Source organism: Nesoenas mayeri, assembly GCF_963082525.1.
Source record: "Nesoenas mayeri genome assembly, chromosome: 2".
Classification (NCBI taxonomy): Eukaryota; Metazoa; Chordata; class Aves; order Columbiformes; family Columbidae; genus Nesoenas; species Nesoenas mayeri.
Window position 1 is genome coordinate 74,070,176 of NC_137543.1, and position 23,806 is coordinate 74,093,981.

General features: G+C 40.6%; 1 protein-coding gene across 8 annotated transcripts in view; it reads right to left on the reverse strand.

Moving 5' to 3' along the window:
• IKZF1 (IKAROS family zinc finger 1) overlaps positions 1-23,806 on the reverse strand; it is a 69,451-nt gene that overhangs the window by 34,597 nt on the left and 11,048 nt on the right. For 7 of the 8 annotated variants that reach the window (XM_080340659.1, XM_080340662.1, XM_080340661.1 and 4 more), the window contains exons 2-3: positions 20,834-20,887; positions 14,140-14,259 (exon numbers count right to left, since the gene is read on the reverse strand). In XM_080340659.1, the coding sequence (XP_080196785.1) occupies positions 14,140-14,259; positions 20,834-20,873 (160 nt within the window). In that variant the 5' untranslated portion in view covers positions 20,874-20,887. Of the gene's footprint in view, positions 1-14,139; positions 14,260-20,833; positions 20,888-21,425; positions 21,491-23,806 lie in introns of those variants that run through there. The other variant, XM_080340656.1, reaches the window with a different exon arrangement.

The window sequence follows — 23,806 nt, forward strand, 5'->3', positions numbered from 1 at the left end:
GGTGTAAAATCTCACTTCAACAACAAATTGCTAGAGTATATATTTTTTCAAATTCTGTAATGCAAAAGATTTTCAGAAACATCTCAGCAAAAAGAAAAATCTGGACAAGAGTATGGGTTTGACGTCTTGAAATTTGGACTTATATCCCAACTTTATCCTCAGCTGCCCACCCTCCAGGACCAGCCTCACTCACTGCTCTGTCATGGTGGCATCAGGCTGTGATTTCATTCATTGCATTGGCATGACCTGGGACTTCTGCCTGTACAAATCAAGCATGCAGTTGGAAATCAGCCCTTCCCTTTCTACAAAATTCCAAGTGATTCAGTGAATTGCTCCTCTGTGGTAAGATCTAGACGAATTAGAAGTTCCAAAATTAATTATTTCCTCATTGTCAAAATGATCTAATAATTTACTGCCAATATTTATTTTGTTCCCTCATGTACCATCACCAAATCCTTCGTTTATTTATGTTTACCTGGTTTATATTTTTCAAACCCACTTTTTAAGCTAAAGAGACACATCGTTTAAAAGAAAGCTGAGTACTTTGAACGAAACCAATCTCACTGCCTTCTAGAAGAACATGCAAGATATTTTGCTGCAGCTATTAGAAAAACAAATTTGCTCTCTGGTCTCCCGAATGTTGTTCATGGTTTGATTCCACATCCAAATCGATTACAGCCTGTTGTGCCCTGCCTCACACTTACTCCAGCTAGGAATTACAGGGCTTAATTAATCCATCATGTATATATGGCCTTAATTAGATTGTAAGCTCTTTGGGGCATGCTGTCGGTGTTTGTGCAGCGTCTAGAGCAATGGGGCTCTGTTCCTTTTCCAGGAACCCTGTGCCACAACACAAATTCATAGATAAAACAACAAAGCGTTTGGAGAGAAACTGCAGTAGAAACACCCAAAGCTTAATTCAATCTCCTTCCCAGTCTTACATAAACAGCAGGAAATAATATGGACAGAAGACAAACAGTTATCCGCAACAAGAAGACTCGTGATGTGAAAACTGGCATCAGGCATTCAGAGAGTGACCAAAACTTGGCCTCCCATAAAGGCTGATGATCTGTTCAGACTATCAGCATTGGCATTTCCTGCCCTCTCAGCATTTATGGAATATTTGAAAGTGTCTAGCAGTCAAAGTTTCTGTCAAACTTCCTCTCTGCTCCTAGTCTCGTGTCCTAGACAGTTCAAGTGCCTTTTACTTAGAGGAATCTTTTTGTCACTTTTTAAAGCCCAGTTTATGTTCAAAGCACTTTTCAAATATTGCAAAGGAACAGACATTGTGTTGCATTTTTTTTATCAAACACAAAGTATTCTAAGCATAGAAACACCTAAATGTGTGTCCTAGTGTGCTATTACACATTAGGAAACCTTCTTTTTTCCCATGAACTACAAAGTTGCACCTCCTTGTTGCTACCAGGCCAGGGAGTGCATCAGTACTACTCAATTCAGGATGCATAATGCACTCAAATTTCATACTAACACCCAGACACTGTGACTGGATTAAGAGTGAGGCTAATGGAAAGAGTGAGAAATATTTCCCATTAAAATGCAAAGCAACTCTACAGAAGTTGCTATTTCTTACTAACTAAGGTAAACTCTGATGTCTGTGCTGCACTGTGGAGTACAGGATGAGATCAAGAAAGCAAATGAAATCCTGCTAACTCTACCACCTAGGAACATACACGTCTGGAAATACAGTTTGGGCTATAGGGTTCTAAAGGCTGAAACAGTCACAGTCAGGCAAGTTTATCAGAGGCTGTAGCAAGTGTGGAGCAAGTTGGTCTTCAGAAAATTAACCTTTACCTGGTAAGCTGGTCATCAACCAGAGACAAAAATATGGGACTTACAAATGATGCTCTGTTCATTTGGAGGAGAGCATCTCAAAGAAAGTTGCTTCTGCTTTGTCTAACCCAAAAAGATGAAATTGTGCTGGCTGCATATTTCAGAGTACATAAGGCACTCAAATACGAGTAATCCCAGTATCCTCTGAACTCCTAGAAACTGTTAGACATAGGATGGTCACTTAGATCAGAGCCGAGAGCTCTCCTTGCCACCAGGACAAATGAAGCATGGCTCATCCACAGCATCAAATTCCTTTATCTCAAAGGCACCATGAAGTCCCAGCGAAGCTGATGTGAGCCACAGGCTCACGCCTTTGGGGTAATGTGCTTCTCAAGTGTTCGCAGAAGAGAACATTAAAAGTTTCACTTTCTATTGTCATCTTTTTTATCGAATGAATGTGCAGTGGCTGTTAGTAGTGCAGGACCATGGCATGCTGTGGCAAACCTTCCCAGCAAGTCTTGTGAAATGTGTTTCTGCTGATGCAAATGTGCTATTTGCTAGAGCTCCCCATCACTATCTGATGAACTCCCATCCTATGCCTGAATGTGAAAAACATAACCCACAGCCCTGAATGTGTGGATCACTGTGTTCTCAGGAAGTATGCAACTAATATAACTATTTGTGCTCTGTGTCACTGAGGGTAAAAAAGAGGGGTGAAAAAAAACCCCACCATTGCACAGCAAACACCAGTCCTCACACAGGAAGGCCAGGGACTGCATTTTGCTCAACTAGGCTGGCCTTTGTGAGGGGTAACATTTTTGCACTCAGCTGTAGCTCCCTGAGACGTGCATAAAGAGATTCCATGAATATCACTGTCGCTTTCCAGGATGGAAGAGCAGAAGGGTCCATCACTACACCTGTTACAGCGGTTCTTTTAATTGTACTATTGTATTCGTTAACTCAGTTAGCTACTGAAACATCTCTAAGAAAGTTATCGAGTTAGGCATCCATCAGCTTTTAGTGGAAAGATGTATCTCAAATGAGAGATACAAGATATTTTATCTGCATTTTCCGTTAGATTATTTCAATATGTCAGCCACCTATCCCTCTGCTACAAGGAACAACAGATGTCCCCTAAAAAATTTCACTGTGCAATCCTAAATTTGGTATAGGACTGTAAAAGCATCCTCTAGAAAAAAAACATTTCATCAGTGTACCTCTCACTCTACATTACAGACCTTGCCTGAATAACACTGTAAGAAATAAAGTGAATAAACCATCTGAAAGCAGGAAGGAATAGCACTTATGAACTGCAGAGGAGGATCCCAAGAGCTCATGTACGCCTCCACTGCTGAGCCAGCAGCAGCGGGCAGGAGAACCTCTCCAAGGCATCTCTTTGAGCAAGGAACACCAGTGGGAAAGATCAGGAGGGGGTGCATGTCTCTCCTTTCCCTAGTTCCCCTTTTCTTCAGGAACTCCCTGGTGGCCCTTTTAGCACCATGACCCTGACTGCCTTCACAGATACCTCAGCCTAGCAGATCTACACAGACTGCAAAAGCCACAACGGGTACCACTGGGTCTTCCTCAGCTGCTCCCCACTTCCCAAATGGAATTTCCACTTAGGTTTCTTATAAGGATACAGACAAATTAGCAGGAACTAACCTTTTCCTCTTTTAGGTTTGAAAAGAAATATTTTTATGATGTGTTTAGCAGAGAATAAGTTTGATAGGTCTTTTCTTTCCCGCTTAAGAAGAATGAAAAGTTCAGCTTTCAAGATAAATCTTCTTGTACATACATGTTCTATTTTTTAGTTTTTTACACAGATATGCACACAGAGGAATTTAACTTTGCAGGCATATAATTGTATATCCGCTGACAGACATATCTTTGTATGTACACGCATGCATGTGTATTTACACATGTAAAAGAGAGCAAATGGAATAAATGGCTCCTGTTGGCTGGAAAATACATTGCCATTTCAAACTTCAAGGGGAGTATTAAAGAGAAGAAATGACTTACAAAAAGTTTTAGACATGAGAAATATTTTTGCATTGTTTCCCTAAAAACAAGAGCTAAATCATGAATTGTATAAATGAGTGTTTTTCATGGTACACAGAAAAGAGCTTATTAGCAATGGTTACACCATGTAGGAATGTACAGACTCATTAATGTGTAATTACAGAAGAAACAATATCAGACTTCTGTACTCTGTTTTGCAAGAAGCAAAAAAATATAACTTAGCATCACAATAAGTCCATGGTAGGATACCAATTTTACTAGGATTTACTAGCAATATGGTGGTAAGATTAAACAAATGTGTTGCTACAACAGTGGTAATGCCTCATTACCATTATTCCTTCCTCGTTTTTTACATGTGTTGGACTCCAAAGCCACTGAAGTGTTTTGCTAGAACAATTATCATTTCTCATTTTTATTTCTCCTTGCCATTATGTGGACAAATGGGCAGGAAGCTCTACCCCTCCCCAGAAAAGCCAAGTTCCCATTTGACTTCTAGATAAGTTGTTGCAGCTCCACACCTGCAGCAGACGAAGTCCCAGCTGCCACACTTGCCATTAGGGCTTCTCTACACTTCCCTAACACCCACCTCCTCTGCAATGCCCAGCAAACCATGGGAGGTGCCAATCACAAAATAATTTGGATTTGGGGAGGAAAAAGCATGAACCTCTACTTGGAAAGGGAGGTGCCATGTCAATGCTGAAGGGATGTTTTCACATCTTTGTTCATGGCTTCAGCCTGGGGAAACCAGGTGGGTTGCTCTGCTTGGGAGAGACAGAGACATTCACAGCCTGAATTGTGAATACAGCCAGCTGGGAGTCGGCGTAGGGATGGATCAATTTGATGTAGATGTTTCCTTTCCTTTGCAAATCTGGGCACAAAAACTGACCAGCTGGTCTCAGTCCACCCCACAATAAGGCATATCTATTTTTCACAGTGAATTCTATATGTGCCTGTGTTGTTTTCCTCTGAAAATAAATTCTCATATGGAAAGGCTGGAAAGATGTGTTCGAAATCCCGATGCATTGTGAGGGGTGCAGAAATGGCAGTGTTCCCCAGCTGGCAGTCGCCATTTCAAAGCTAACGTAACCATCCTGCTTCAACACCAACCACTGCCACCACTTCCGAGCATTGCAACATATATTCACAGCAGAAAAAAAACAGGCTAAGTAACTCAATTCATATAATATGCTGAGGTGCACAGCACTGTGAATGACAAGGGACTGATCTCCCTCCAAAAAAACCCTGAGCCATCATTAAAAATCAGAACACAAAGCTCTTAGCTTAGACAAAAAAACCAAAACATGAAAACCACCAAAGATTTGGGAAGTTCAAATCCATACTGTGGATGTTGACTGATCACAGCTTCTTACAAATACAGGACGCTTTTAAGTGATGAAATAGGGAGAATGAATATTTCCTCTTCTATTAATTGCAACACAAGCTGAAAGCATCGCCAGCTTTAGTTAAAACCCACCTTACCAGTGCATTAAACATTTCTGTTACATTACTTAATCATCAAGGAGAGCAAAATCATGTGCAGATTCTTTCTGTTATATGAAGGAAGGGTCAGGGAGCAGGCCAGTTCTTATGTCGTTCCATAAAATAAACTAGAAGTTACTGAAAACCCTGGTAAGACCCACTTCCTCAAAAGTAACATTTCCAGGGTAAAAAAACACTGGCTTATGTGAAAGTTCTCCTTACTCTTAGGTCTCTTCTCTTTTTTTTTTTCCCTCTCTTTAAACTCTGATATGTGGCTTGGAAGAGTGGAAGTCAGTTAATTCTGTCACATTTCTCCACTTTTGCTACATTTATTAAACTTCTCAAATGAGATAATTTTGGACTGTCTTTGGGGGAGAAGTGAGCAAAACGGAAGGTGAAAATCAAAAAGCAAAACACGTACCTTGACTATTATTTTGAATAAGCCCTGTTTTGGTTGGAAATTGAAGTAATTCTGTGTTCTCTATGAATTTATTAGTTCAATGCAAAACTTCAATTGGATTCTTAATCTCATTTTTAGGTATGGATTTTGGCATGTTAGGATTGATATCTTATTTACACCAAAGGAGCAGGAGTTACTTCCAAAAATTCCATTTAGTGCCTGTGGTGTTACTGTGGCTAATGGCTGAATGATACATTAGATGCCTTCTTGGGATCTCTTCTTATGCCTATAACTTAGACACCTAAAGGCCTCTGGGAAACATGTCCTTAAACTGCAGTGGATACAAGAACTAGGCAATATTATGAACTTAAAAATGTGCAAAGAAACAACAAAAGAGAAGCACATACCAAATGGGTTACTTTACTAGGAATTACGTTCCCTGCACATGCACCTTTACAACAAGGAATTCACTTACTGGGGAGGGAGAGAGCAGCAGAAGGTGTCTCACATTGCAGGCTGCAGGTCTAACCTGCTCTTGGGCTGCTGCTCTGCTGGCTCCCAGTTCAGGGAGGCAACTAGATGAGGCAGGACAGACTTTCCAACAAGCTGTCTCTGGAGGCCAAAATCCTGAGGTGCTGGCTGCTCCACCATGACAAGTTAGCAGCTTGTTATGGTCACACTTCTTCACCATAAATAACATGCTGAGACTCAGCCTGCACTGGCCACTCTAGCATACCTACCTACTGTACATGCAGCAAAGATTTTCCAGAGAAACTGTCTTTTGAGGCTTCATGAAACCTGACATAGTGGGCTCAATGAGAAAGGTTTGGGGACAAATCTCTGTCCTGCTGCAATGAGTGGTGTTTGGTCCTGGCTTTGGGACCACAGCTCCAAAAAGGAGCTCCCTCCATCCCCCACTCTTTACGATAAAGAACTTGTCCTACAGTGGGGAAACCTGTGGTGGCACAGCCATGTTGCAAACACTTCCCTGCAAATCTCCAGTGTGGGGATGCAGCCACAGTGGCACTGTGTTTGCAAATTTTGCCGTGGGACAGAGCCTGGGGAGCTCGCACCTGAGGGAAGAGCATCGCTGCAGGTCTTCTGCATCCAGAAACTCTCCCCTCCTAGGGAGCCACCATAGCGGGAGTTGAAATTGCAGAAATGTGAGGGGCTGAACAAAATCAAAACTGCAGCTTGTTCTGAAATGGTGCCTCTGTAGAGGCAGATGGTCCCTATGCCGTGCCTCAGTCCAGTGGCCAAGATTTTCACTCAGGGTGCACTCCTGAAGAGCACTTGGGTTGAACGAGAAATTGCCCAAGGGAAAAAGCAAACCTACAAGAAAGAGCAAGCAATAAATAATACAGAATAGAGAGATGGCTGGTGTTGGGAGGTCCATCCAACCTTCCGATGCAGAGCCATTCCCTTAAAATAACCTGAGGTTTAGCAAGCTGCAGTTACAGAGGTTCTCCCCAGCTTAAAATATGCTCTCCTTCTAGCCAGAGCCCTCTGTTTCTGAGTTGTGCTGCAGCCACGGCTGAGATCCTGCTAGATAATTTTAACTCCCCAGCTAGAAAGGGGCTTATCTCTGAGGCACATCTCCTCTGCTCAGATAAAGACAACTTCCTCTAACTGCAGATTAGATCAGCAGGCTCAGTATCTGTACCTAAAAGCCACACAGCTAAACACACTGTGCCTCTCCAGATCAGACAACATTGACTGCTTTCTCAGTGCTGAAGAAACAGAACTTGCACAGCTCCCAGGCTTTCCCGGGCTTTAGCACTGATATTCCCCTCTGAAAACAAAGCCGTACCAAGCAGATGTTCATGAAATTGGCCACAGGTCCACAGGCTATACAGCTTTGGAGAAATAAGGGGGAAAAAAGCATAGCTTCACTACCCACTGCACTGTTGTGTTGCCACACAGTGGCAACAGAAACCATACTTCTGCCAAACAGCCCAGGAGTGGAAAAACTCCCCACAAAACTAAACAGAAATCATTGGAAAAATGCAGCTCTCTTTCAGGATCAGTTCTGTTCTCGAGGATCTGATTTTATCACGCTCCAGTTCTATCGGAGGGTCAAATTTTTACATGCCTGCTTAGACGGTAGCTCTGCCCTGGCTTTTCACGGCTGAGTTAGATGCGCTAACATAGCGCAGCCTTCACTGGTGCTGCGGCAGCTCCCCTTTCCTGGCTGGTTCATCCTCCCTTCGAAAAACTACTTGCCCGTTTGTTTCAAAAATATTCACCCTCCATTGCTTGTACCAAGCATTTTTAAGTTTGATAAAGGAATTTTCCTTCAGTAAGAAGGATGTTTTCCACTGGCCTTGTGAAAATTCGTGCACATTTTTCTAAGTCCTAAGTCAGTACAGTGGGTAAAGCTTGTCACTTGCAGTGTGCCTAATTCCTCAACTTCACAACGGTCCCATGTACCTGGGTCTTCTGCACCTCACTCTAGTACAATGTTTAACACTATGCACATGCAAAACATAGTATTGAAGGCTGGTATATAACAGATACCTCATACGGTGTGTATAAGGGCATTAACAAAATTTGTCACATTCCTTCTCCCACTACAGCACCCCCATCCTCCTCTATACAGATTCCAAGAAGAGTCTTGCACACAAAATGAAAATAATCCTGACAAAAATATCTCCTGCATTCCCCTTAAAAACAGGTTTGTCATACTGGCAGGGTTTCAGAGCACACAATATCCATCCATACTGGGGAGTGGTTCTTTGGGTCTAGAAATACAGGCTTTGAACCAAACAAGAGGGGAGATTCCCAACTTCCCTATTTTTAAAAGTTCCTAAAATATTTTAGTTACAAGTTTTTCAATTCCTTCAGAAGCCTCTTCAGTTGGACTTTCAAGCCCTGTTTCATTGTGGAGGGTTAAATACAATTCTTAAAGCTCCCCAAATCATCTTGAAACAAATTTTCTCTCTTCTCTCAGAGCCAGCAGGGCTACATCGGGTGACACAGCAATTATCAGCAATTATTTACAAAGGCTCGTCATCTTCTAGACACTTTCATGACTGTGAGCAACAGAGATGTCTATCTGAAGCCTGAGCAAGTAAAACACATTACACAGCCTGCCCCCCAAGGTTACTTTAGCTCTCTGAACGACTACCTATTCACATGTGCACACATGCCACGTGTTCACTTTGTTACTCATACACAACACACTGCCTCCGTGGCTACTGAACTCCTACAGAAGGAGTGCACAGAGGTGTTAAGCTCTGGCAGACTTTTCCCCAGCCCCTTTCCCTACCCTACAAAAGCACCAGGGCAGCTGGACCTGTCTCAAGCAACAGGATTGATTTTGCAATCTGGGGTGGGGCACTTCCCTTTTTTAGCTTTTCTCCCTTCTCCCCTTTGCCTGAAGCCTTTCCACACTTCTAACTCTGCCTCCACCCAGCTACATGTGAGTTGCAGCAGACTGATGTAATGGCAAGCTGTTGTGGTTGGCCTGGTGGCCCCTCAGCAAGGCCTGTGTCCGTGTTCTCAAATCGTTGAGTTCCTTTTAAGGAGACAAAGAGCCGAAACATCTCACAGCGAGGACATTTGCATTGCACCAGTGACTATCTAGTCGCTGGTTACCACCTCTGAATGCTCACGGCTCAGAGGGAAGACACCAGGCTGCAAAGGCAATGTCAGGTTCCCAGTGATGCAGGCACCAAGGCTTCTGCTTCAGGAACAGGGTTGTGGGAGAAAGGTAACTTCACTCACGTAACATTTCCCAGTGCAGGAGAAAAATGTCAAAAAGCCCTTTCCCATTAACGGCCCTTGCCATACGAGTGTCCTTTATTTTAGACAAATAGAGAGTTTCTAACTTCATATAAACCTCACCTGTCTTCTATTGATGTCTAGGATCACCTTGATCTGTTATTTTGGGCATCTTCTGTCAGTTGTTCAACAGTTTCAACCAAATTTTGTGAGGTGAGTTCTCACCACCTCTTCTTCTAAGAAATAACAATATCTGTATGCATTACATATTACAGCTGATCTGTGACTATGGTGGTGATAACTTTCTTTCAGTGAGAAACCCTTGACTTCTGTGTTGGAAGTCTAAATGGTCATCTTCAGCATCAGACAGCTACCCATGCAGAAATGGTGAACCCACAAACTTTTTCTGAGGCCAGTAACACTGTGAGATGGCGTTGGCTTTTTTGGCTTTTTGGGGTTTTTTTGTTTTTAACCTGTTGATGGCCAGCTACAGTAAGGGCAGTTACAGATAAAGGAAGGTACTGCTCGTCTTTCTAAGCAAATGCTACCACTGGAGCAAATGGCTTTTTCTGCATGAAGTAGGGTCCAATCTACAGCTCACTGAATCATTAGCTTCCGACACATGGCTTGAATTAGAATACAGTCCCAGGGCAGAAACAGACCTAAATTGCAATCGTCTACCACATACAGGATGTTCAATACTGATTACTCACAAAAGGTGCAAGCAACATTTAACCTGAACCTTGAACGGTGACAGTAAGAATCAGCAGAAGATATTTCAAGTCAACTCCTATGTTATGGGTTAGCATGGGAAATAGGGCTGCCTGTCCAAAACAGGATGCAAAACACTAATTCTTAGTAGAATATAATTTCAGTGGCACGTGTATTTCTAAATAACTTAAATCAAAATTTCCAAAGGCTGTTTAAGAGAGATGGCAAAACAGAGTCTGGTGCCTTAAAGAGTTGTAAGAACCTAGCTCTCTACCTGTCTGAAAACATTCCCTGTGTTTTCTAGGAAAACTAAACATAGAGCAGGTAGATGAGACGAGTAAAAAAATAAATAATAAAAAAAGTTATAGGTGCTAGATCAGCCTGAGAAGGAAATTTGGGGTGGAGGAAAGGACAAGGAAGAAAATATAGTGGACAAAGAAGCAGAAATGAAGTTCAGAGGGGGAAGCTGCTCAATACATAATGGCATTCTGGGAATTACGACATTTAAAACACCGCAAGCTCATCAAGGAAATGAAGAGACATAGCAGTGACCAGAACATGTATTTTAATATGTTTCTGTCTTGCTGTGCTGCTTGGTGTTATTATTAGAAACTGTGGATGACTTTACTTCCACAAATGAGCTTTTCACACCTGCTTATCATTTTTCCATCAGTCAGAAACAACTAATGTCTTGGATACCTCTGCCTGTGGACACAAGTCAAAATATACATTTCATAAACCTCCCTTCTGAAATTTCCACCCTCTCTAGTAATTTTAAGTGAGTCACTCAAAAGCTGAAGGCACCAAATAAAATCTGGCAAGTGAACTGAGTACTTTAACTTCTGAAGTCTGCTACACCTTCACTCTCAGAGCAGGAGAGATGATTCAAATGATTCACTCTATCAGGTCTATAGCACCATGTTCAAGTCTCAGTCTAGGGTTGGAAGAAGTAAGAAAGGAGATATTTGAAAACATGCAGAGGAGCTAGAGCCTATCTTTCTTTTCTAAAAATAGCTTATTTCCCCTAATCTTTGACCTTTAAAATGCTAAATTGATGAAAAATGTAATTAAACTTTTGACTCCAGGGTTAAAGGTTTCATGAGGTTTTACTTCAAATCTGAGTAAGCAGGTGGTCATTTGAACATTTCTGTCTCACAGGCTGATTAAATTAACAGCAGATTTCTCGCCTAATTTTAGTAAGATGACATAAATACTTACATTTTTCTTTGAACAAACCCGCAATTTCCATTGTTACCTCTATAATACTACATGTACAAAAAAGTCCTCCAGAACCTAGTGGTCCTCTTCCATAAAGGTCTGACTTGAATTACCCTTCCTCAGTGCATGCTATATGGACAACTGATCTCTCAGGGCATTGCAGATTAAGTGGAACGCACTGTAAATCATATGTTGAAATACAGCAAAGTGCATAGGGGATCCCCTTTGGAAGAAGGAAGCAGATGGGACATTAGGAAAGTCATATAGAGAAAAAATGTTGCTTGGCTGTATCGGTTCATGTTTATTACCTGTCTGTTATCACAGGCAACAGTCTATCTCCCAGCTATGAGATATGTATAGTATCAGTGGACCTTTACAATAGTCTCCCACTTGTCCATCATTCTTCAAGCTACTCTCTAACATCATCCTTTTTCACTTAAGTTTGGTGATAAAGAGAGATGAGAAACAGATCTTAGGGCTTAGGTGTGACAGTATTGCATTGAACATCAAGCCTGTCTACACTGCTGTGCCAGCTCCTCCATCAAAAGAGGGTGCCCTTCATCTCTAATACATCTATGGGATCATATAGGCCAAATACCGCTCCCAAGTAACTAGTTTATTCCTAACAGATTTTCTTTTGATGATGATCCAGAATGTGCATAGCAATCATATGGCTTCTGATATGTTTGGTGCATGTGTTCAGAGCCTCTTTGTAAAAAAGAAGAGTTATTTTTTTTCAGTATACCGTTTTAAAGAAGTTATTTTAGGGCTAGGAAAAGGAGCAGTAGGAGAGGTGAGAGAGTGTGCAGCTTTACAGAAAAGACAAACATTGGAAGCTCTGGAGTTGATACCTACAACTAAGATCATCCATAAAACAAGTACCGTGAATTGTCTTTGTTTCTGTTAACTATGATAAATGCCTCACTACAAGACATGACCCTTCAGAACGAAAGAGCTAGGGATAGAAAAGGCGCTGTAGAAAAAAATGTTAAAGTCAGAACATGGAAAATCTAATTTATTACTGAGTGCACAAAGTGAAACTAATGAGAACAACAGATGAAGTTTAACATATTTAGGACAAAGATAACATTTTCTCCTTCTTTTATTACAGTAACTTCTAATATGTGTTAATATTGATATATAATTGAACTGTTGGCAGAATCATTACATCATCAGCAAATATAAATTCCATTTTTGCTGGTTCTGTATGATATTTGCAAGGTGCACTAAATTCAATGCAATCAAAAATCCTGTTTGTTTGAATTTGAACAAGGAAATTTTTAAAAAACATTATTATTTTTTAAATCGAGGCTTAAATATTTTGGAAGGTTTAGTTACTGTGGGAGAAAGAGGGCTTAACTTGTTTCACTGAGCTGACAAAGCAGCAGTAAAGGCAAGACTTTATCCAAAGAGCTTTGGACAGAGAAACAAATGTAGGGGATCAGACTATTAAAAAGCATTTTAAAAAATTAATTTGTGCATAAGGTATGTCAATATGCATGTAGGAACTGAACTTTATGCTCACATTTTTGGTAAGAGGTAATCAAGTGGTAAATAAAGTGAAGATGCATGAGATGCAGCATTGCCAACTAGCTAGTGCTGGAGTTGGGAGTGGGGCCTATTCCTATTGCTGACACCATCCTGCTGTGTTACCTTGACTTTGTTAATTTTCCTTCTGTGCCTTCCTTTCCACCCACCATCCTCTATTGGACTTCCTTAGACAATAAATATTTTAAGATACTTTCAATCTTTCTGTAAATAGTCTTCCACCCTGACCCTTGTTCTTGCAATAAGAATGTGAGCAATACTTTTGTTTGTGGATAAATAAACATATTTAAGTAGTCACACCTCTCCTGAAATATTTTTATCATACAGCGAATTGATCACAACATTCTGGGAGTCATTGTGGCATTTTCTGTTTGTGTGTGGTTTGTTTTGTATGGTGGTGTGGGTTTGGTTGTTTGGTTTTTTGTTTGTTTGTTTTTGTTTGTTTGTTTGTTTTGTTTTTTATACCCTACTAGTAAATAAGCATCATGCTCAGGTAATATGATCTAGTATTTTTTAGTGGGATGCATGTGACCTGATGCATGCAGTAGTCAGCCGCATTGTCAGTCCTTGGTGTGGAGTCTGGGATCCTTAAGAAGAATTAGCATTTTGCACGATCATTGCTGGACAACAATTTAAATTAATCCAAGAGATTTTACCAATTGTGAACTTTTCCCTAAAAGAACAAAATTCAGGTGTTTTCTAAAGTTCTCCCAGTTAAAAAAAAAAAGGGTAAATGAAGATTAGATATTGGAATCTGAAACATATTAATACTATGCATGTTCTAATACAGCATTTTTGGAGAAATCTGAACAGAAGACAACATCCAAGATAACATTCAAATTAGTAACAATAATAATAATAAAAATACTTGAGAGCTTACTGAATTTTTATCAAATATGAGTTCAGATAATTTTGACCTGGAACCACATATTTAATTTGATTATCTAAGCAGAATGAAAAATCATCTTTCCTGGTGAGAATTTTGTGCAATTGGTTATGCTTTCGAAAAAAAGATAAATAATAGGATCTTTATAATTTCTCCATGGATTTAAAGGTTTGCTGTCCTTCAAAATGCCTTTCCCAAGGAGAAGGTTGCACAAAACCCAGTAAGCACTGAGTAATCCTGTGCTGAACAAGACGAAAAGGCACAGGACCTGCTTGTTTACCAGCTTGCTATATAGTACTTTAGCATTATTGGCATATCATATTATGTACTAATATTTCTTATCAGAGTGTACTGGTCATCTTACCCAAGACTCTCTCATTCTTAGCACTCTGTTGTCCTCCAGTACTAGTTGAAAGGTCCTCTGGTACAGGCATAGGTTCATCTGCATCGTCAGGGACATCACTAATTGGAGAACTTTCTTTTCCTAGTAGTGAAGAAAGTAGCATCAGTGAGTCATCAGAGTAGCCTCATTTTCAAATAATACCATAAGAGGAACCACAAACCAAATAAAACTTAAAAAACCTAAGCACTGCTAAAAGCATGACATTCTTAGGAGCAAAACGTGCTCAGTGCAGAAAGCACGTCTTTGGAATACAGGGGAATTATATTTGTGAGAAGAATGCAAGGGCCAATGTCTCTTCCAAATTTACTGAAATCTGGGTGCACAGTTATCAGCCTTAACCTTTTGGATATTTGTAACATACATGGATATTTTTCAGCTGCTATACTCAGAAGATCAAGTTTAGCCAACATAGATTACAAAAACAGATTACAGAGGTTATCAAATGGTCATCTTTTGTAAAATCTCTTCTTGACAGCAGATCTGGATTTGCTTCAATGACATAGTGAAGTCTAACCCACAAGTATTGTGGAGCTCTAACAGAACCCAAAATAAGATTTTATTTCCCATGAAAACTTCAAACTACATCTTCAGGAAGCTTCAGTAATACCCACAGATCAACCTTTGGCTGGTCCTTGTGCCTACAAGTAATTAAGTGCCTGTAGCTAATTGGGACTTCCTAAAATATATACAATTAGCAGAGATCCTCACAAAATTACTTCAAAAGGTTTTATGGTCTCATTTGTAAAGAGGAAACAAATCCCCAAACCCCAGTATCTTGTGTGCACAAGGTTTTGTAGAAGAAAACAGTCTGGTGCTCGGTGTGTTATAAGTACTATGGAACTGTTTTAGTGCCAAATGCAATAAAATAATGAAAATAACTCTCTTGCTAAGTGTTGCACTTCCAGAAATGGTGAGGTTTTTTGGCTTAGCTCCCCCTCACAGCATACAAGTCCTGCCCACAGTGCTGTCCCTGTCTTGCAGAGCACCTTTTAAAATGACTTCACACATCTGTAGCAAAAGCATACCTTGGAAACAACTACCAAAAGAATTACCTAAGTGATTAGTTTCATCTACTATTACTAAAAGGCTGGTCTTTGCATTAATAACAAAGAATGGAATAAGCTCAGAGCAGGATTTGAACTCAGTAATGTTCACATAAGACCTTTGTCTCCAAAATGGAGATGTTACCAATTTACACTGATGCCATCTATTAGACATCCCATGGCAATCAGCACATAGCAAGGGCAGTAATTTCATGGCACAAAGGCCTAGCAAATTAGTGTTTTTTCTAATAAGAATTCCCTCATTAACACACAAACATTCATTAATTCTAAATCACTTCTCAGAAAAGGAAAAAAAACCAAACCAAACATATTTAGCTTAAGTGAGAACACTCTGGTTATGCCAGTTATGGATTTGACCTGAAAGAGGAAAACAGTTTCCTCCCAACATCCTGGCTGGAGCAAAGCATTGTGTTTTCCAGCCAGTACTGATCGTGGCATGGGGGCAAATGACAGATAGGTCTAACTCATCTTCCACATTAGCTGCTTTGGGTTGCTTGCACAAATTTAGGTTTAAATGAACAACAGGAGTGGGTGCCTGCGTTTCATAATGATGCGTCTATCAGAGCGTGGAATACTCTCTGAGCTAGAATGGTGCGAGCAGCATCAGGGGAACCATCTAAAACTCCAGCCAGAGGAATAGCAAAGGAGGGTAATGAAGGAACAGTCCTGCGTTGGCAAAGGGACTAACTAGATTATTTCATATGGTAACCCTCATCTCCAGCTTCTGAGGAGTATTCTTAAATGGGAACCCACTGGATGCAAGTGCAAGAGTGAAGGTGGATTGCATAAATGGAAAAGAAGGGCTATGAATTTTACAGCAGAGGAAAGTAAAAGCAGGAAGTAAGTTCAGTAAAACAGTTTTTGCCATTCACTATTTAGCTCCTTATTTAGTTATTTCTGTAGCTTTCTATGTTATTTTTATGGGATGTAAGGATCTAAATAGCTGCCAGCAACTTTCCAATGCAAGTCCTCATCCTGCCATGCTGTGGTATCTTTTACAGTGCATGGGTGAGGAGAGACAGCTGAAATATTTCAGCTTTTTCAACGCTTCCCTGCCCCTCCAATAAAACAAAACCAAAAAATCAGAAGTATAATCATAGGGCAAGAGGCAGTCTGGTCAGAATCAGCTCTCTTAATACTACATGTAGGTTAAGGAAATCCATTAAAAAGTAATAGTAATCAAAAGCCATCTGAATTTTCCAAGGTTCAAGTCGTACTCCCAGTTACAATGGAAACTGATGCTTTGACTTTGCCTAGATGCAGAAGAACACTTAACCTAAAAACCTGAAGGCTCTTTTAGCTACACACCAATATAAATGCATAATATCAGACTTATGACAGATAGCAAGTAAAATCAAAACTTTCTTAGCGTATAATTAGACATCCTACAATAAGCAGGCTAAGTAGGATGCTTTGAAGGTAAGTCAAAGCAGTCTTTCGGAATAGAACCTTGCTAGTAGATCAGAACTTTCACAGTTTATGGTGAAATTTTTGGTTCACTAAACAGCTCTCAATCCTCTGCTTGTTAAATGAATAGCTGTTTGCCCAGGTGGTATGGATCAGACTAGCCTCATGGACTTGGTGGGACAGAAAAGAGATCTGGTATGTTTCCCTCTTTGCAGGAGCCTGCAGTTAAGAAAACTTTGTAAACTTGCCTTTAATGACTCATTTAATACCAGTTGATTTCTTCCTGTTACACATGACCAAGATATCCCTCCATGCAAAAAGGCAGGGTAAAAACAGTGGATTTAAAATAGATACATTTGTTGAGCCCTGTGTCTTGGATTCTGGAGCATATTTGTATTTCATGCCTTAACTACATTTGAATAGTTACACTATGATAAGTTCGCTACTGCATGGTAATCTTACAGATATGCAATCTCACTAACATCCTTTCGCCAATGAATTTAGAAATGGAAATGGGGTGGAGGAAAGAAGGAAAAAGTAATTTCTATCAGGCATGCCCAGAACAATAACTGGTGGAAGGGATGGAGCTAAAAAATTACCTGTTGGAAAGTACTGGGGTAAATTATTAAAATGTCATGTAACAGAGCAAAGTAACATAGATTTATTCCATTCTCATTTTATATTTTTCTCAAAAATAAGAAGTGAAGCAGAAACAATGCAACCTAATCTTGGGGCAGAAGGATGGTTTTGTGTTGGGGGTTTTTCAGTTGATTGGTTGTTATGTTGTTTTGTTTGTTTGTTTGTTTTTCTTTAATTATTATTTTATTTTGGTTCGGTTTTGTTTGATTGATTTTTAAATTTGTATAAAGAGCCACCTGACCTACCAAATCAAAAAGACAAGGCAGCTGTAGAGTTGAAGTTCTGTTTCTGGCTCTTCCACTGATTCATCATTCTGGATGACAGTCAAACCCAATTCACATCCCCTTTTCACTTGCAGAACCTCAAACCTCCAGTGATGGAAAGAGTCGCTCTGGGACGGGAGCCAGGCTCTCAGGTGGGAAATACCACCCCAGGATACATTCATTTCTACCTTCCCAGGACCTAGCAAGAACATCAAATGCAAATCTCTTCTTCCTGCATTTGCAGAGTGTGGCACAGCCTGGTTGGTGCTAGGGAGATCTTTTTATGTTAGATGTGGAAACATTTGTACTGTTTTTTTCACCTTCCTCAACTGTTAGGCCATAGAACCGATTTAAAAAAGAAAAGGCAGGAAAAATACTGCTTGTTAAGTGAGATATTATCTGTGTTTTCTGACTCTCTTGTATGAGTGCCGGATACCGTTTGGTTAAATGTATGTCAGCTCTCTCCTCATTTCAGAACTGCAACTGCTTGCTTCATGAAATACCACTTTCAGGAGAAAAATAAAAAGCGTGAATTCTGCTTTAGTCACACAGTATTTCAGTTCCTCTAGGAGCCAGCCGTGCCTGGATTCCCAGAAGCAGGAATGCCTGTGCACAAACAGGGATTGACTTGCTCACACTAGCTTTATACTCTCTTGGCCTAGCTTGCTCCTGCCACACCTGGGTCAGCTACGGCTGCATAAAGCACATGGCTGTAAAACACTGCTTTTGAGCTGAGAAGACTGTTTCTAGAGAACTATTTTATTTCTGGGTTAAAAAATAATAATCCCAAAGAACATCTCCAAAGTAATTTTATTTTCTAGTATTAAAAAATAAACCAAAACAAAACCAAGCATTCTAGTGAACCAAATCACCTAATTCCATAGGGTCAGAGAATAAGCTACACCTGATGACCATTACTCACAGAGCAGGAGAAATAAATCTGTTTTCCAACTGACAAGACAATCTCACACTCCTGAAACTGTGCAATCCTATAACTGGTTCCCGTTATACAGTAGAGCTCCCTCATAATGCCAGGGGAAAAACTCCTTTCTGGATTTGTCCGCCTATTAGAAAGAAGTAGGTAACATCCCTGTATCTTCAGATCCTCTGCTTTTGAGGTCTACAAAGAGCCTATATCTGTTGAACCTAATCTGACAAACTTCTGTTTCCAGAAGGCTGAGTTCACACACAACTCAGATCATAAATGAAAGTAAATTAGCAAGTTGTTTCTCTGGACAGTTCACAGATCCAGCTAACAACCCGATACAACTCACAGCCTCTGCTCACAGAAAGTACCAGATGCTCAGTAACAGGAACTGTCTACCTCTTGTCAGAGGTAAAATTCCTGTTAAACATATAAACACACACACATATATATATAGATATATGTATCAGTGTAAAAGAACCCTCTATCACTACGGAAGAGTACTATTCTCACCAGCATGATTTGCTAGAAAAGGTAGAAGGCACAGGAAAGTACTACAGTAGCTCAAAACCTAGAAAACTTTCAGAGCTACAAATTATAAACATAGAGATACATATACTATGTATATTTTTACATATACACAAACATTTAAAATGACAAAATTTCTTGCAAATCTTCTCTCTTAAGAGGAGAGACAGACCGTAAAGAAGGCAAAGTGTGTGACCTTCTAATCCACTCCCTCCTTGACTTGAGGCATTTCCTCCCCATGTCAAAAGTTAAAAAATAGTAAAAAATGCATCACTCTAGTAAGAGGTAGCAGATCTGGAGCTCAAATTAATGCCGTTGTATGGAATACCACAAAAATGAGGTGTGGGGATGCAGGGAAGCCGGTGTTGCTGCCGAGGAAGAGGAGGCTGGTGCTCCTGCCCCAGGAGGTCAGGCAAGCAGGAGGGAGTTTCTGCAGCAGGCAGAGGTGCTGGGGCTTTGTCCGAATAAGGGATTAAAACCCCACTGCTGCTTCTGCTAGGGCCATATGTGCTCTGACGACAGCATGTATAGGATGGTTTATTTCATCTGCAAACTGTTTCAGCATGTGACAAAGCACTTATGTGTAAGTATATCTAGTTACAACTTTAAAATAGTTACCTGAGGAGGGGAGAGCAACATGCCTTTACAGGGCTCTCTAGGAAAGATTCTCCTATACTAAATGTATTTGAAAATCTTCTGTTAGCTTGAAGGTTTATTATATTGCTCTTCTTTCAGACAGAAAATGTCTTTGATTTTCAATTTTCAGATGACACTAAAAGTGTCAGGTTCCAATTTTTGAGAAAACATTTTTAGAAAGGAAGGAGAAAGGAAAAAAATATGTATGTATTGTGTTCATACCAGTGACCTAGCCACCCACACTGTACACAGACCTTCATGACCTCCTGTAGCTGGTCTCCAGGTCCTGAGCCAGCAGTGTCCAAGAGCTGCCTCTTAAGAAAGAGCCACACACGCAGGTGAGGAGCAACCTCCGTGACGGGGCTGCCTGGCTCCTGGCTGAACACTAAGAGTGAAAACTGAAAGCCATGAGCCGTTGCAGCTGCCAACATACTAGGGAAACTAGGAAAGAGACTAACTTGTCCTTTTTCAACTGCAGAGGCACAACAGTATGGCTACATATTATCTTGCTAAGACAATTTTTTAAGGAACCAATTTACAAGAAAGTTAAGAATACAAAAAAACCCATAGGAATATCAATGCAGGGTAAGGCTGCAAACCCTATCCATGCCACTACAAGGCAAAATTTAGAAACCTGATTTCTCTGCTGTCTAAATTTTTTTTTTCAAAATATTGTAATCTTCAGCAAAAACAGTTGCAAGTGTAAAACCTCACATCAATCAGTCTTTTTTTGGTTTTAAATGTTTATAAGTAAAACTGAGCACTCTGGAAAAAGTCAAATAACCCTATGTGGTAAATACAGTTTGTTTGCGTTTAATTAGTATTTGCCCCCTCCCACCTGGTGAACTTTCTTTGTTCTCTATTTTGTAACAATCAGAACTTTGCTCCCAAAGAAAGAGTGTAAATGCACACCTGACCACGCTTCAGGGATACACTACCACAGGTTTAATGCAAAATTACATCTATGCTTCAGTATTCCCTTGACTTCTTTATTTACTCAGTTCCTTTTAAAAAAATCCATGCACTGTTGGGCTTGATGTCAAGCGATATCATTAATTATATCTCAATTCCCACTCTGGTTTTAAAAAAGACCCAAAGCAATTTTATTAACAACAAGAAAAATATTGTACTGTGCTAGAAAGATGAGCAGGAATTTAGGATTTTCTTTGTAGAAGTATTTGTTAAGACCTCACCTGAAACCTGGGACATATCTTGAGCCTCATCTGTTTCCATTTTCCTCAAGTTATCTGAGAAGAGAGGAAGAGCCTTAAGTTAATGCAAAATAACATACACATACACACACACAGAAAAAGAAAAAAAAAGCCTCCACACACAGAAAGAGAAAGAAGGGAAAAGAGAAAAAACCCCAAACCCTTTGCTATTTAACTATAAGATTATCTGGGAAGAATAATGTATTTTTCTCTTTATTTCCTCCCTGCATACTTGCTGAAGTATCAGACTGGCACAGACCTTGATCCTTTTAAAAACAGCATTACAAAGATTTATAAAAATATCATTACAAGCACAGGAGGACCAAATTTGTTATTTATTGTTAATTTCCTACTGCATAATAACCCAAAATGCAAACTGACTGCAACAAAATTAAGCAGAAAATTAAATGGCCCTGGGTCATTGTAGGCACAGAATTCATTCTCTTGGTTGATCCATAGTTATGTTCTTTCTAATTTACTGAGCATGCATCGATGAACCTTGAGTCAGCTTGGTGACACGCGTACAATCAGCAATCAAAAAACGAAGCAATTTGCTGAAGAATGTCTCATTTACCCAGGCAGGGCTGCATATCTGAGCAGCAACTGCCACTACCTCCATTAATAATGAATACACCTCCAGCCGCGGCAGATGGGCAGAGCAGCAGCTTCAGGCTTTGGCCCCTTGCTCGCCCAGGCGTCCTTCCTTCAGACCGCACCAGCCCGCTGCTGCACGGGGGAGAAGCACAGCTCCCCAAAATAGCGAAATGAGCCCAGGAGGGAAAGGGAACCCGTGCCTTCCTGTTTTGCTGACAGATGGCTGGCTCCGCAGCGCGGCCAGCGATACCGGGAAGCTCCTGCCCTCTGCTTGCGACACACCATCTTCTGAGGAGCCAGCGACCACAAGCACCAGGGAGGAGCGTGCGGAGGGTTAGTGGGGTAGAAACAAAATTCAGGCTTTCAGTCGGAAGGGGACACCACAGGTCCCAGGGCTTGAGCGCTGGCTGTGGACAGCTGGTGGCCCTTTGGATAATAGATGTGCTGCTGGAGCAGGTGGTCCCAGCACAACCTCGTCCCCACTTGGAAGTATGGCGTGGGCATCTGAGGTAGCCTCAGGTGGGGAGGGGACAAAAAGCCTACAAGATCTTTGTTCAGCCATTGCCACCTCTTTACGTGGTGTGGCTGGCTTCATGTCCCACTAAGCAGAGGAGCTGGCCTTTTGCTGTTCTTTGTAATTGGGATACCTGCCCCATCAACCCTGTTACCTATAATTAAACGAGATGCATTTTCTTGAAGGTTGGAAGCAGAAGAGGCTTAAGTGGCTTACGTTCCTGTAGAAAGGGTTTAAACCTTATCCCAACCTTTTTAGCCCAGCTTCCATAACTGATCTTTTTTTTCCATCCAAAAATATCTTCAGCCTGCTACCCAACAGGCTGCAGTGGGAAAGCATAATAGCTGTGGTCATATTTATTAATTTAATGTTCTATGGTTTCCTCACTTGCTTCTGAATGTCATCTATACATTTGAGATCCAATATACTGCTGCCCCCATTGCAAAAGCTGGCTTCCCTCACCAACTCCATGCTGGACTTGCAAAAAGAAGAGCGCACAGACTGCAGGACTGCAGACAGATGGGTTGGGGAACAGATTTCAGTTCATGCAGTTTGCAAAAACAGAGCATTCTGCCTGTTGCACTCATACTATAGCACTGCTTAATATCCAATAATGCTGTGTCTTGCTTTGTTTTTCTTTTAAACTTTAATTCCAGATGAAACAATTTGTTTAACGTCTATATATAATTCTCAGAAATGATTACAGCCATGCAAATACAGAAAGCCACCTCGCTCAAGAATTTGCATCAGCTCCTATGGGACTGAAAACCTTTCAATAGGTCCATTTTTAATGAAGTAGTCAGTGGGAAATGCAGCTTCTCTTGCAGGAGGGAATACCCTATAATGGTAGCCTGTTCATTTACTGGAAACACAGTGTATTTATGGCAGGTGGTACGGTACAAGTGCTCGGTATAGTCCCTTATTTCTCCTGCAAGCATGACTGAACACAAAGGAAGAAAAACAGAAATGCCCACGCATCTACTACTGCCTTTGAGGGTCACATGGCTGCTATTAATTAGTTGATTACTACACATTTTTCCACAAGGTACAGTCAACCTCAACCAAGCAAAGAAAACATCCTAAGAAAATATCCACCAGAAGGCAGCTGGACTCATGAAGAGCACTTCATTCTGGCTGCACCTGCCTTCTCCCCATCACTAGGGCTTCAGCAGGACTGGAAGTGACAGGAGAAGGAAGGGCTGAAGGAGAAAATATCCTGTTGTATCTGGTAAATACTAATGAAATCCCAGGCATCTTCAGTGTAGGCTCTGTGTCAGCAAAGAATACATGACAGGACAACCCCTTCCTCAATTCTGCAATGACAGCAACGTGATTGTTTTGGCTCTGTGACTGTTAAAAGGTTTTTCATGCTGGACATGAACATAACATGTCTTGGGCTAAATTTTAAGTGCTAAGTGTAGAATTCACCTCTTTGCCTTTGGTACGGTAAATCTATGAACAGGAAATTCTGCCGTGTTTTTCCTCCTTTTCTTCCTCTGCTCTAGAATCAGCAGAAACGTTGTCACTGACTTCCCAGAAAGCAAGAGAGCCATGTGTGCGGATACCAGGATTTCCAGCAAAGTATACACTTGATATCGATTTGTAAATTAAAAGATTTACAAAGATTTGTCTAAAAGAACACTTTTTCAGAAATCTTTATGACACAAGACTCTAAATAACTCTCCATTTTGGCAAGAAAAAGAATTGGTTTGCATTTTTTGATTGTAAGTTGCACCTGCAGAATTAAATTAATCACCAACCATAAGAAGTGTTTATGACTTCACTATCTTCAATGCAGTTGCATCTATTTACTTTCTAAACTAATTTAGGAGTTTGAAGTTGGAAAT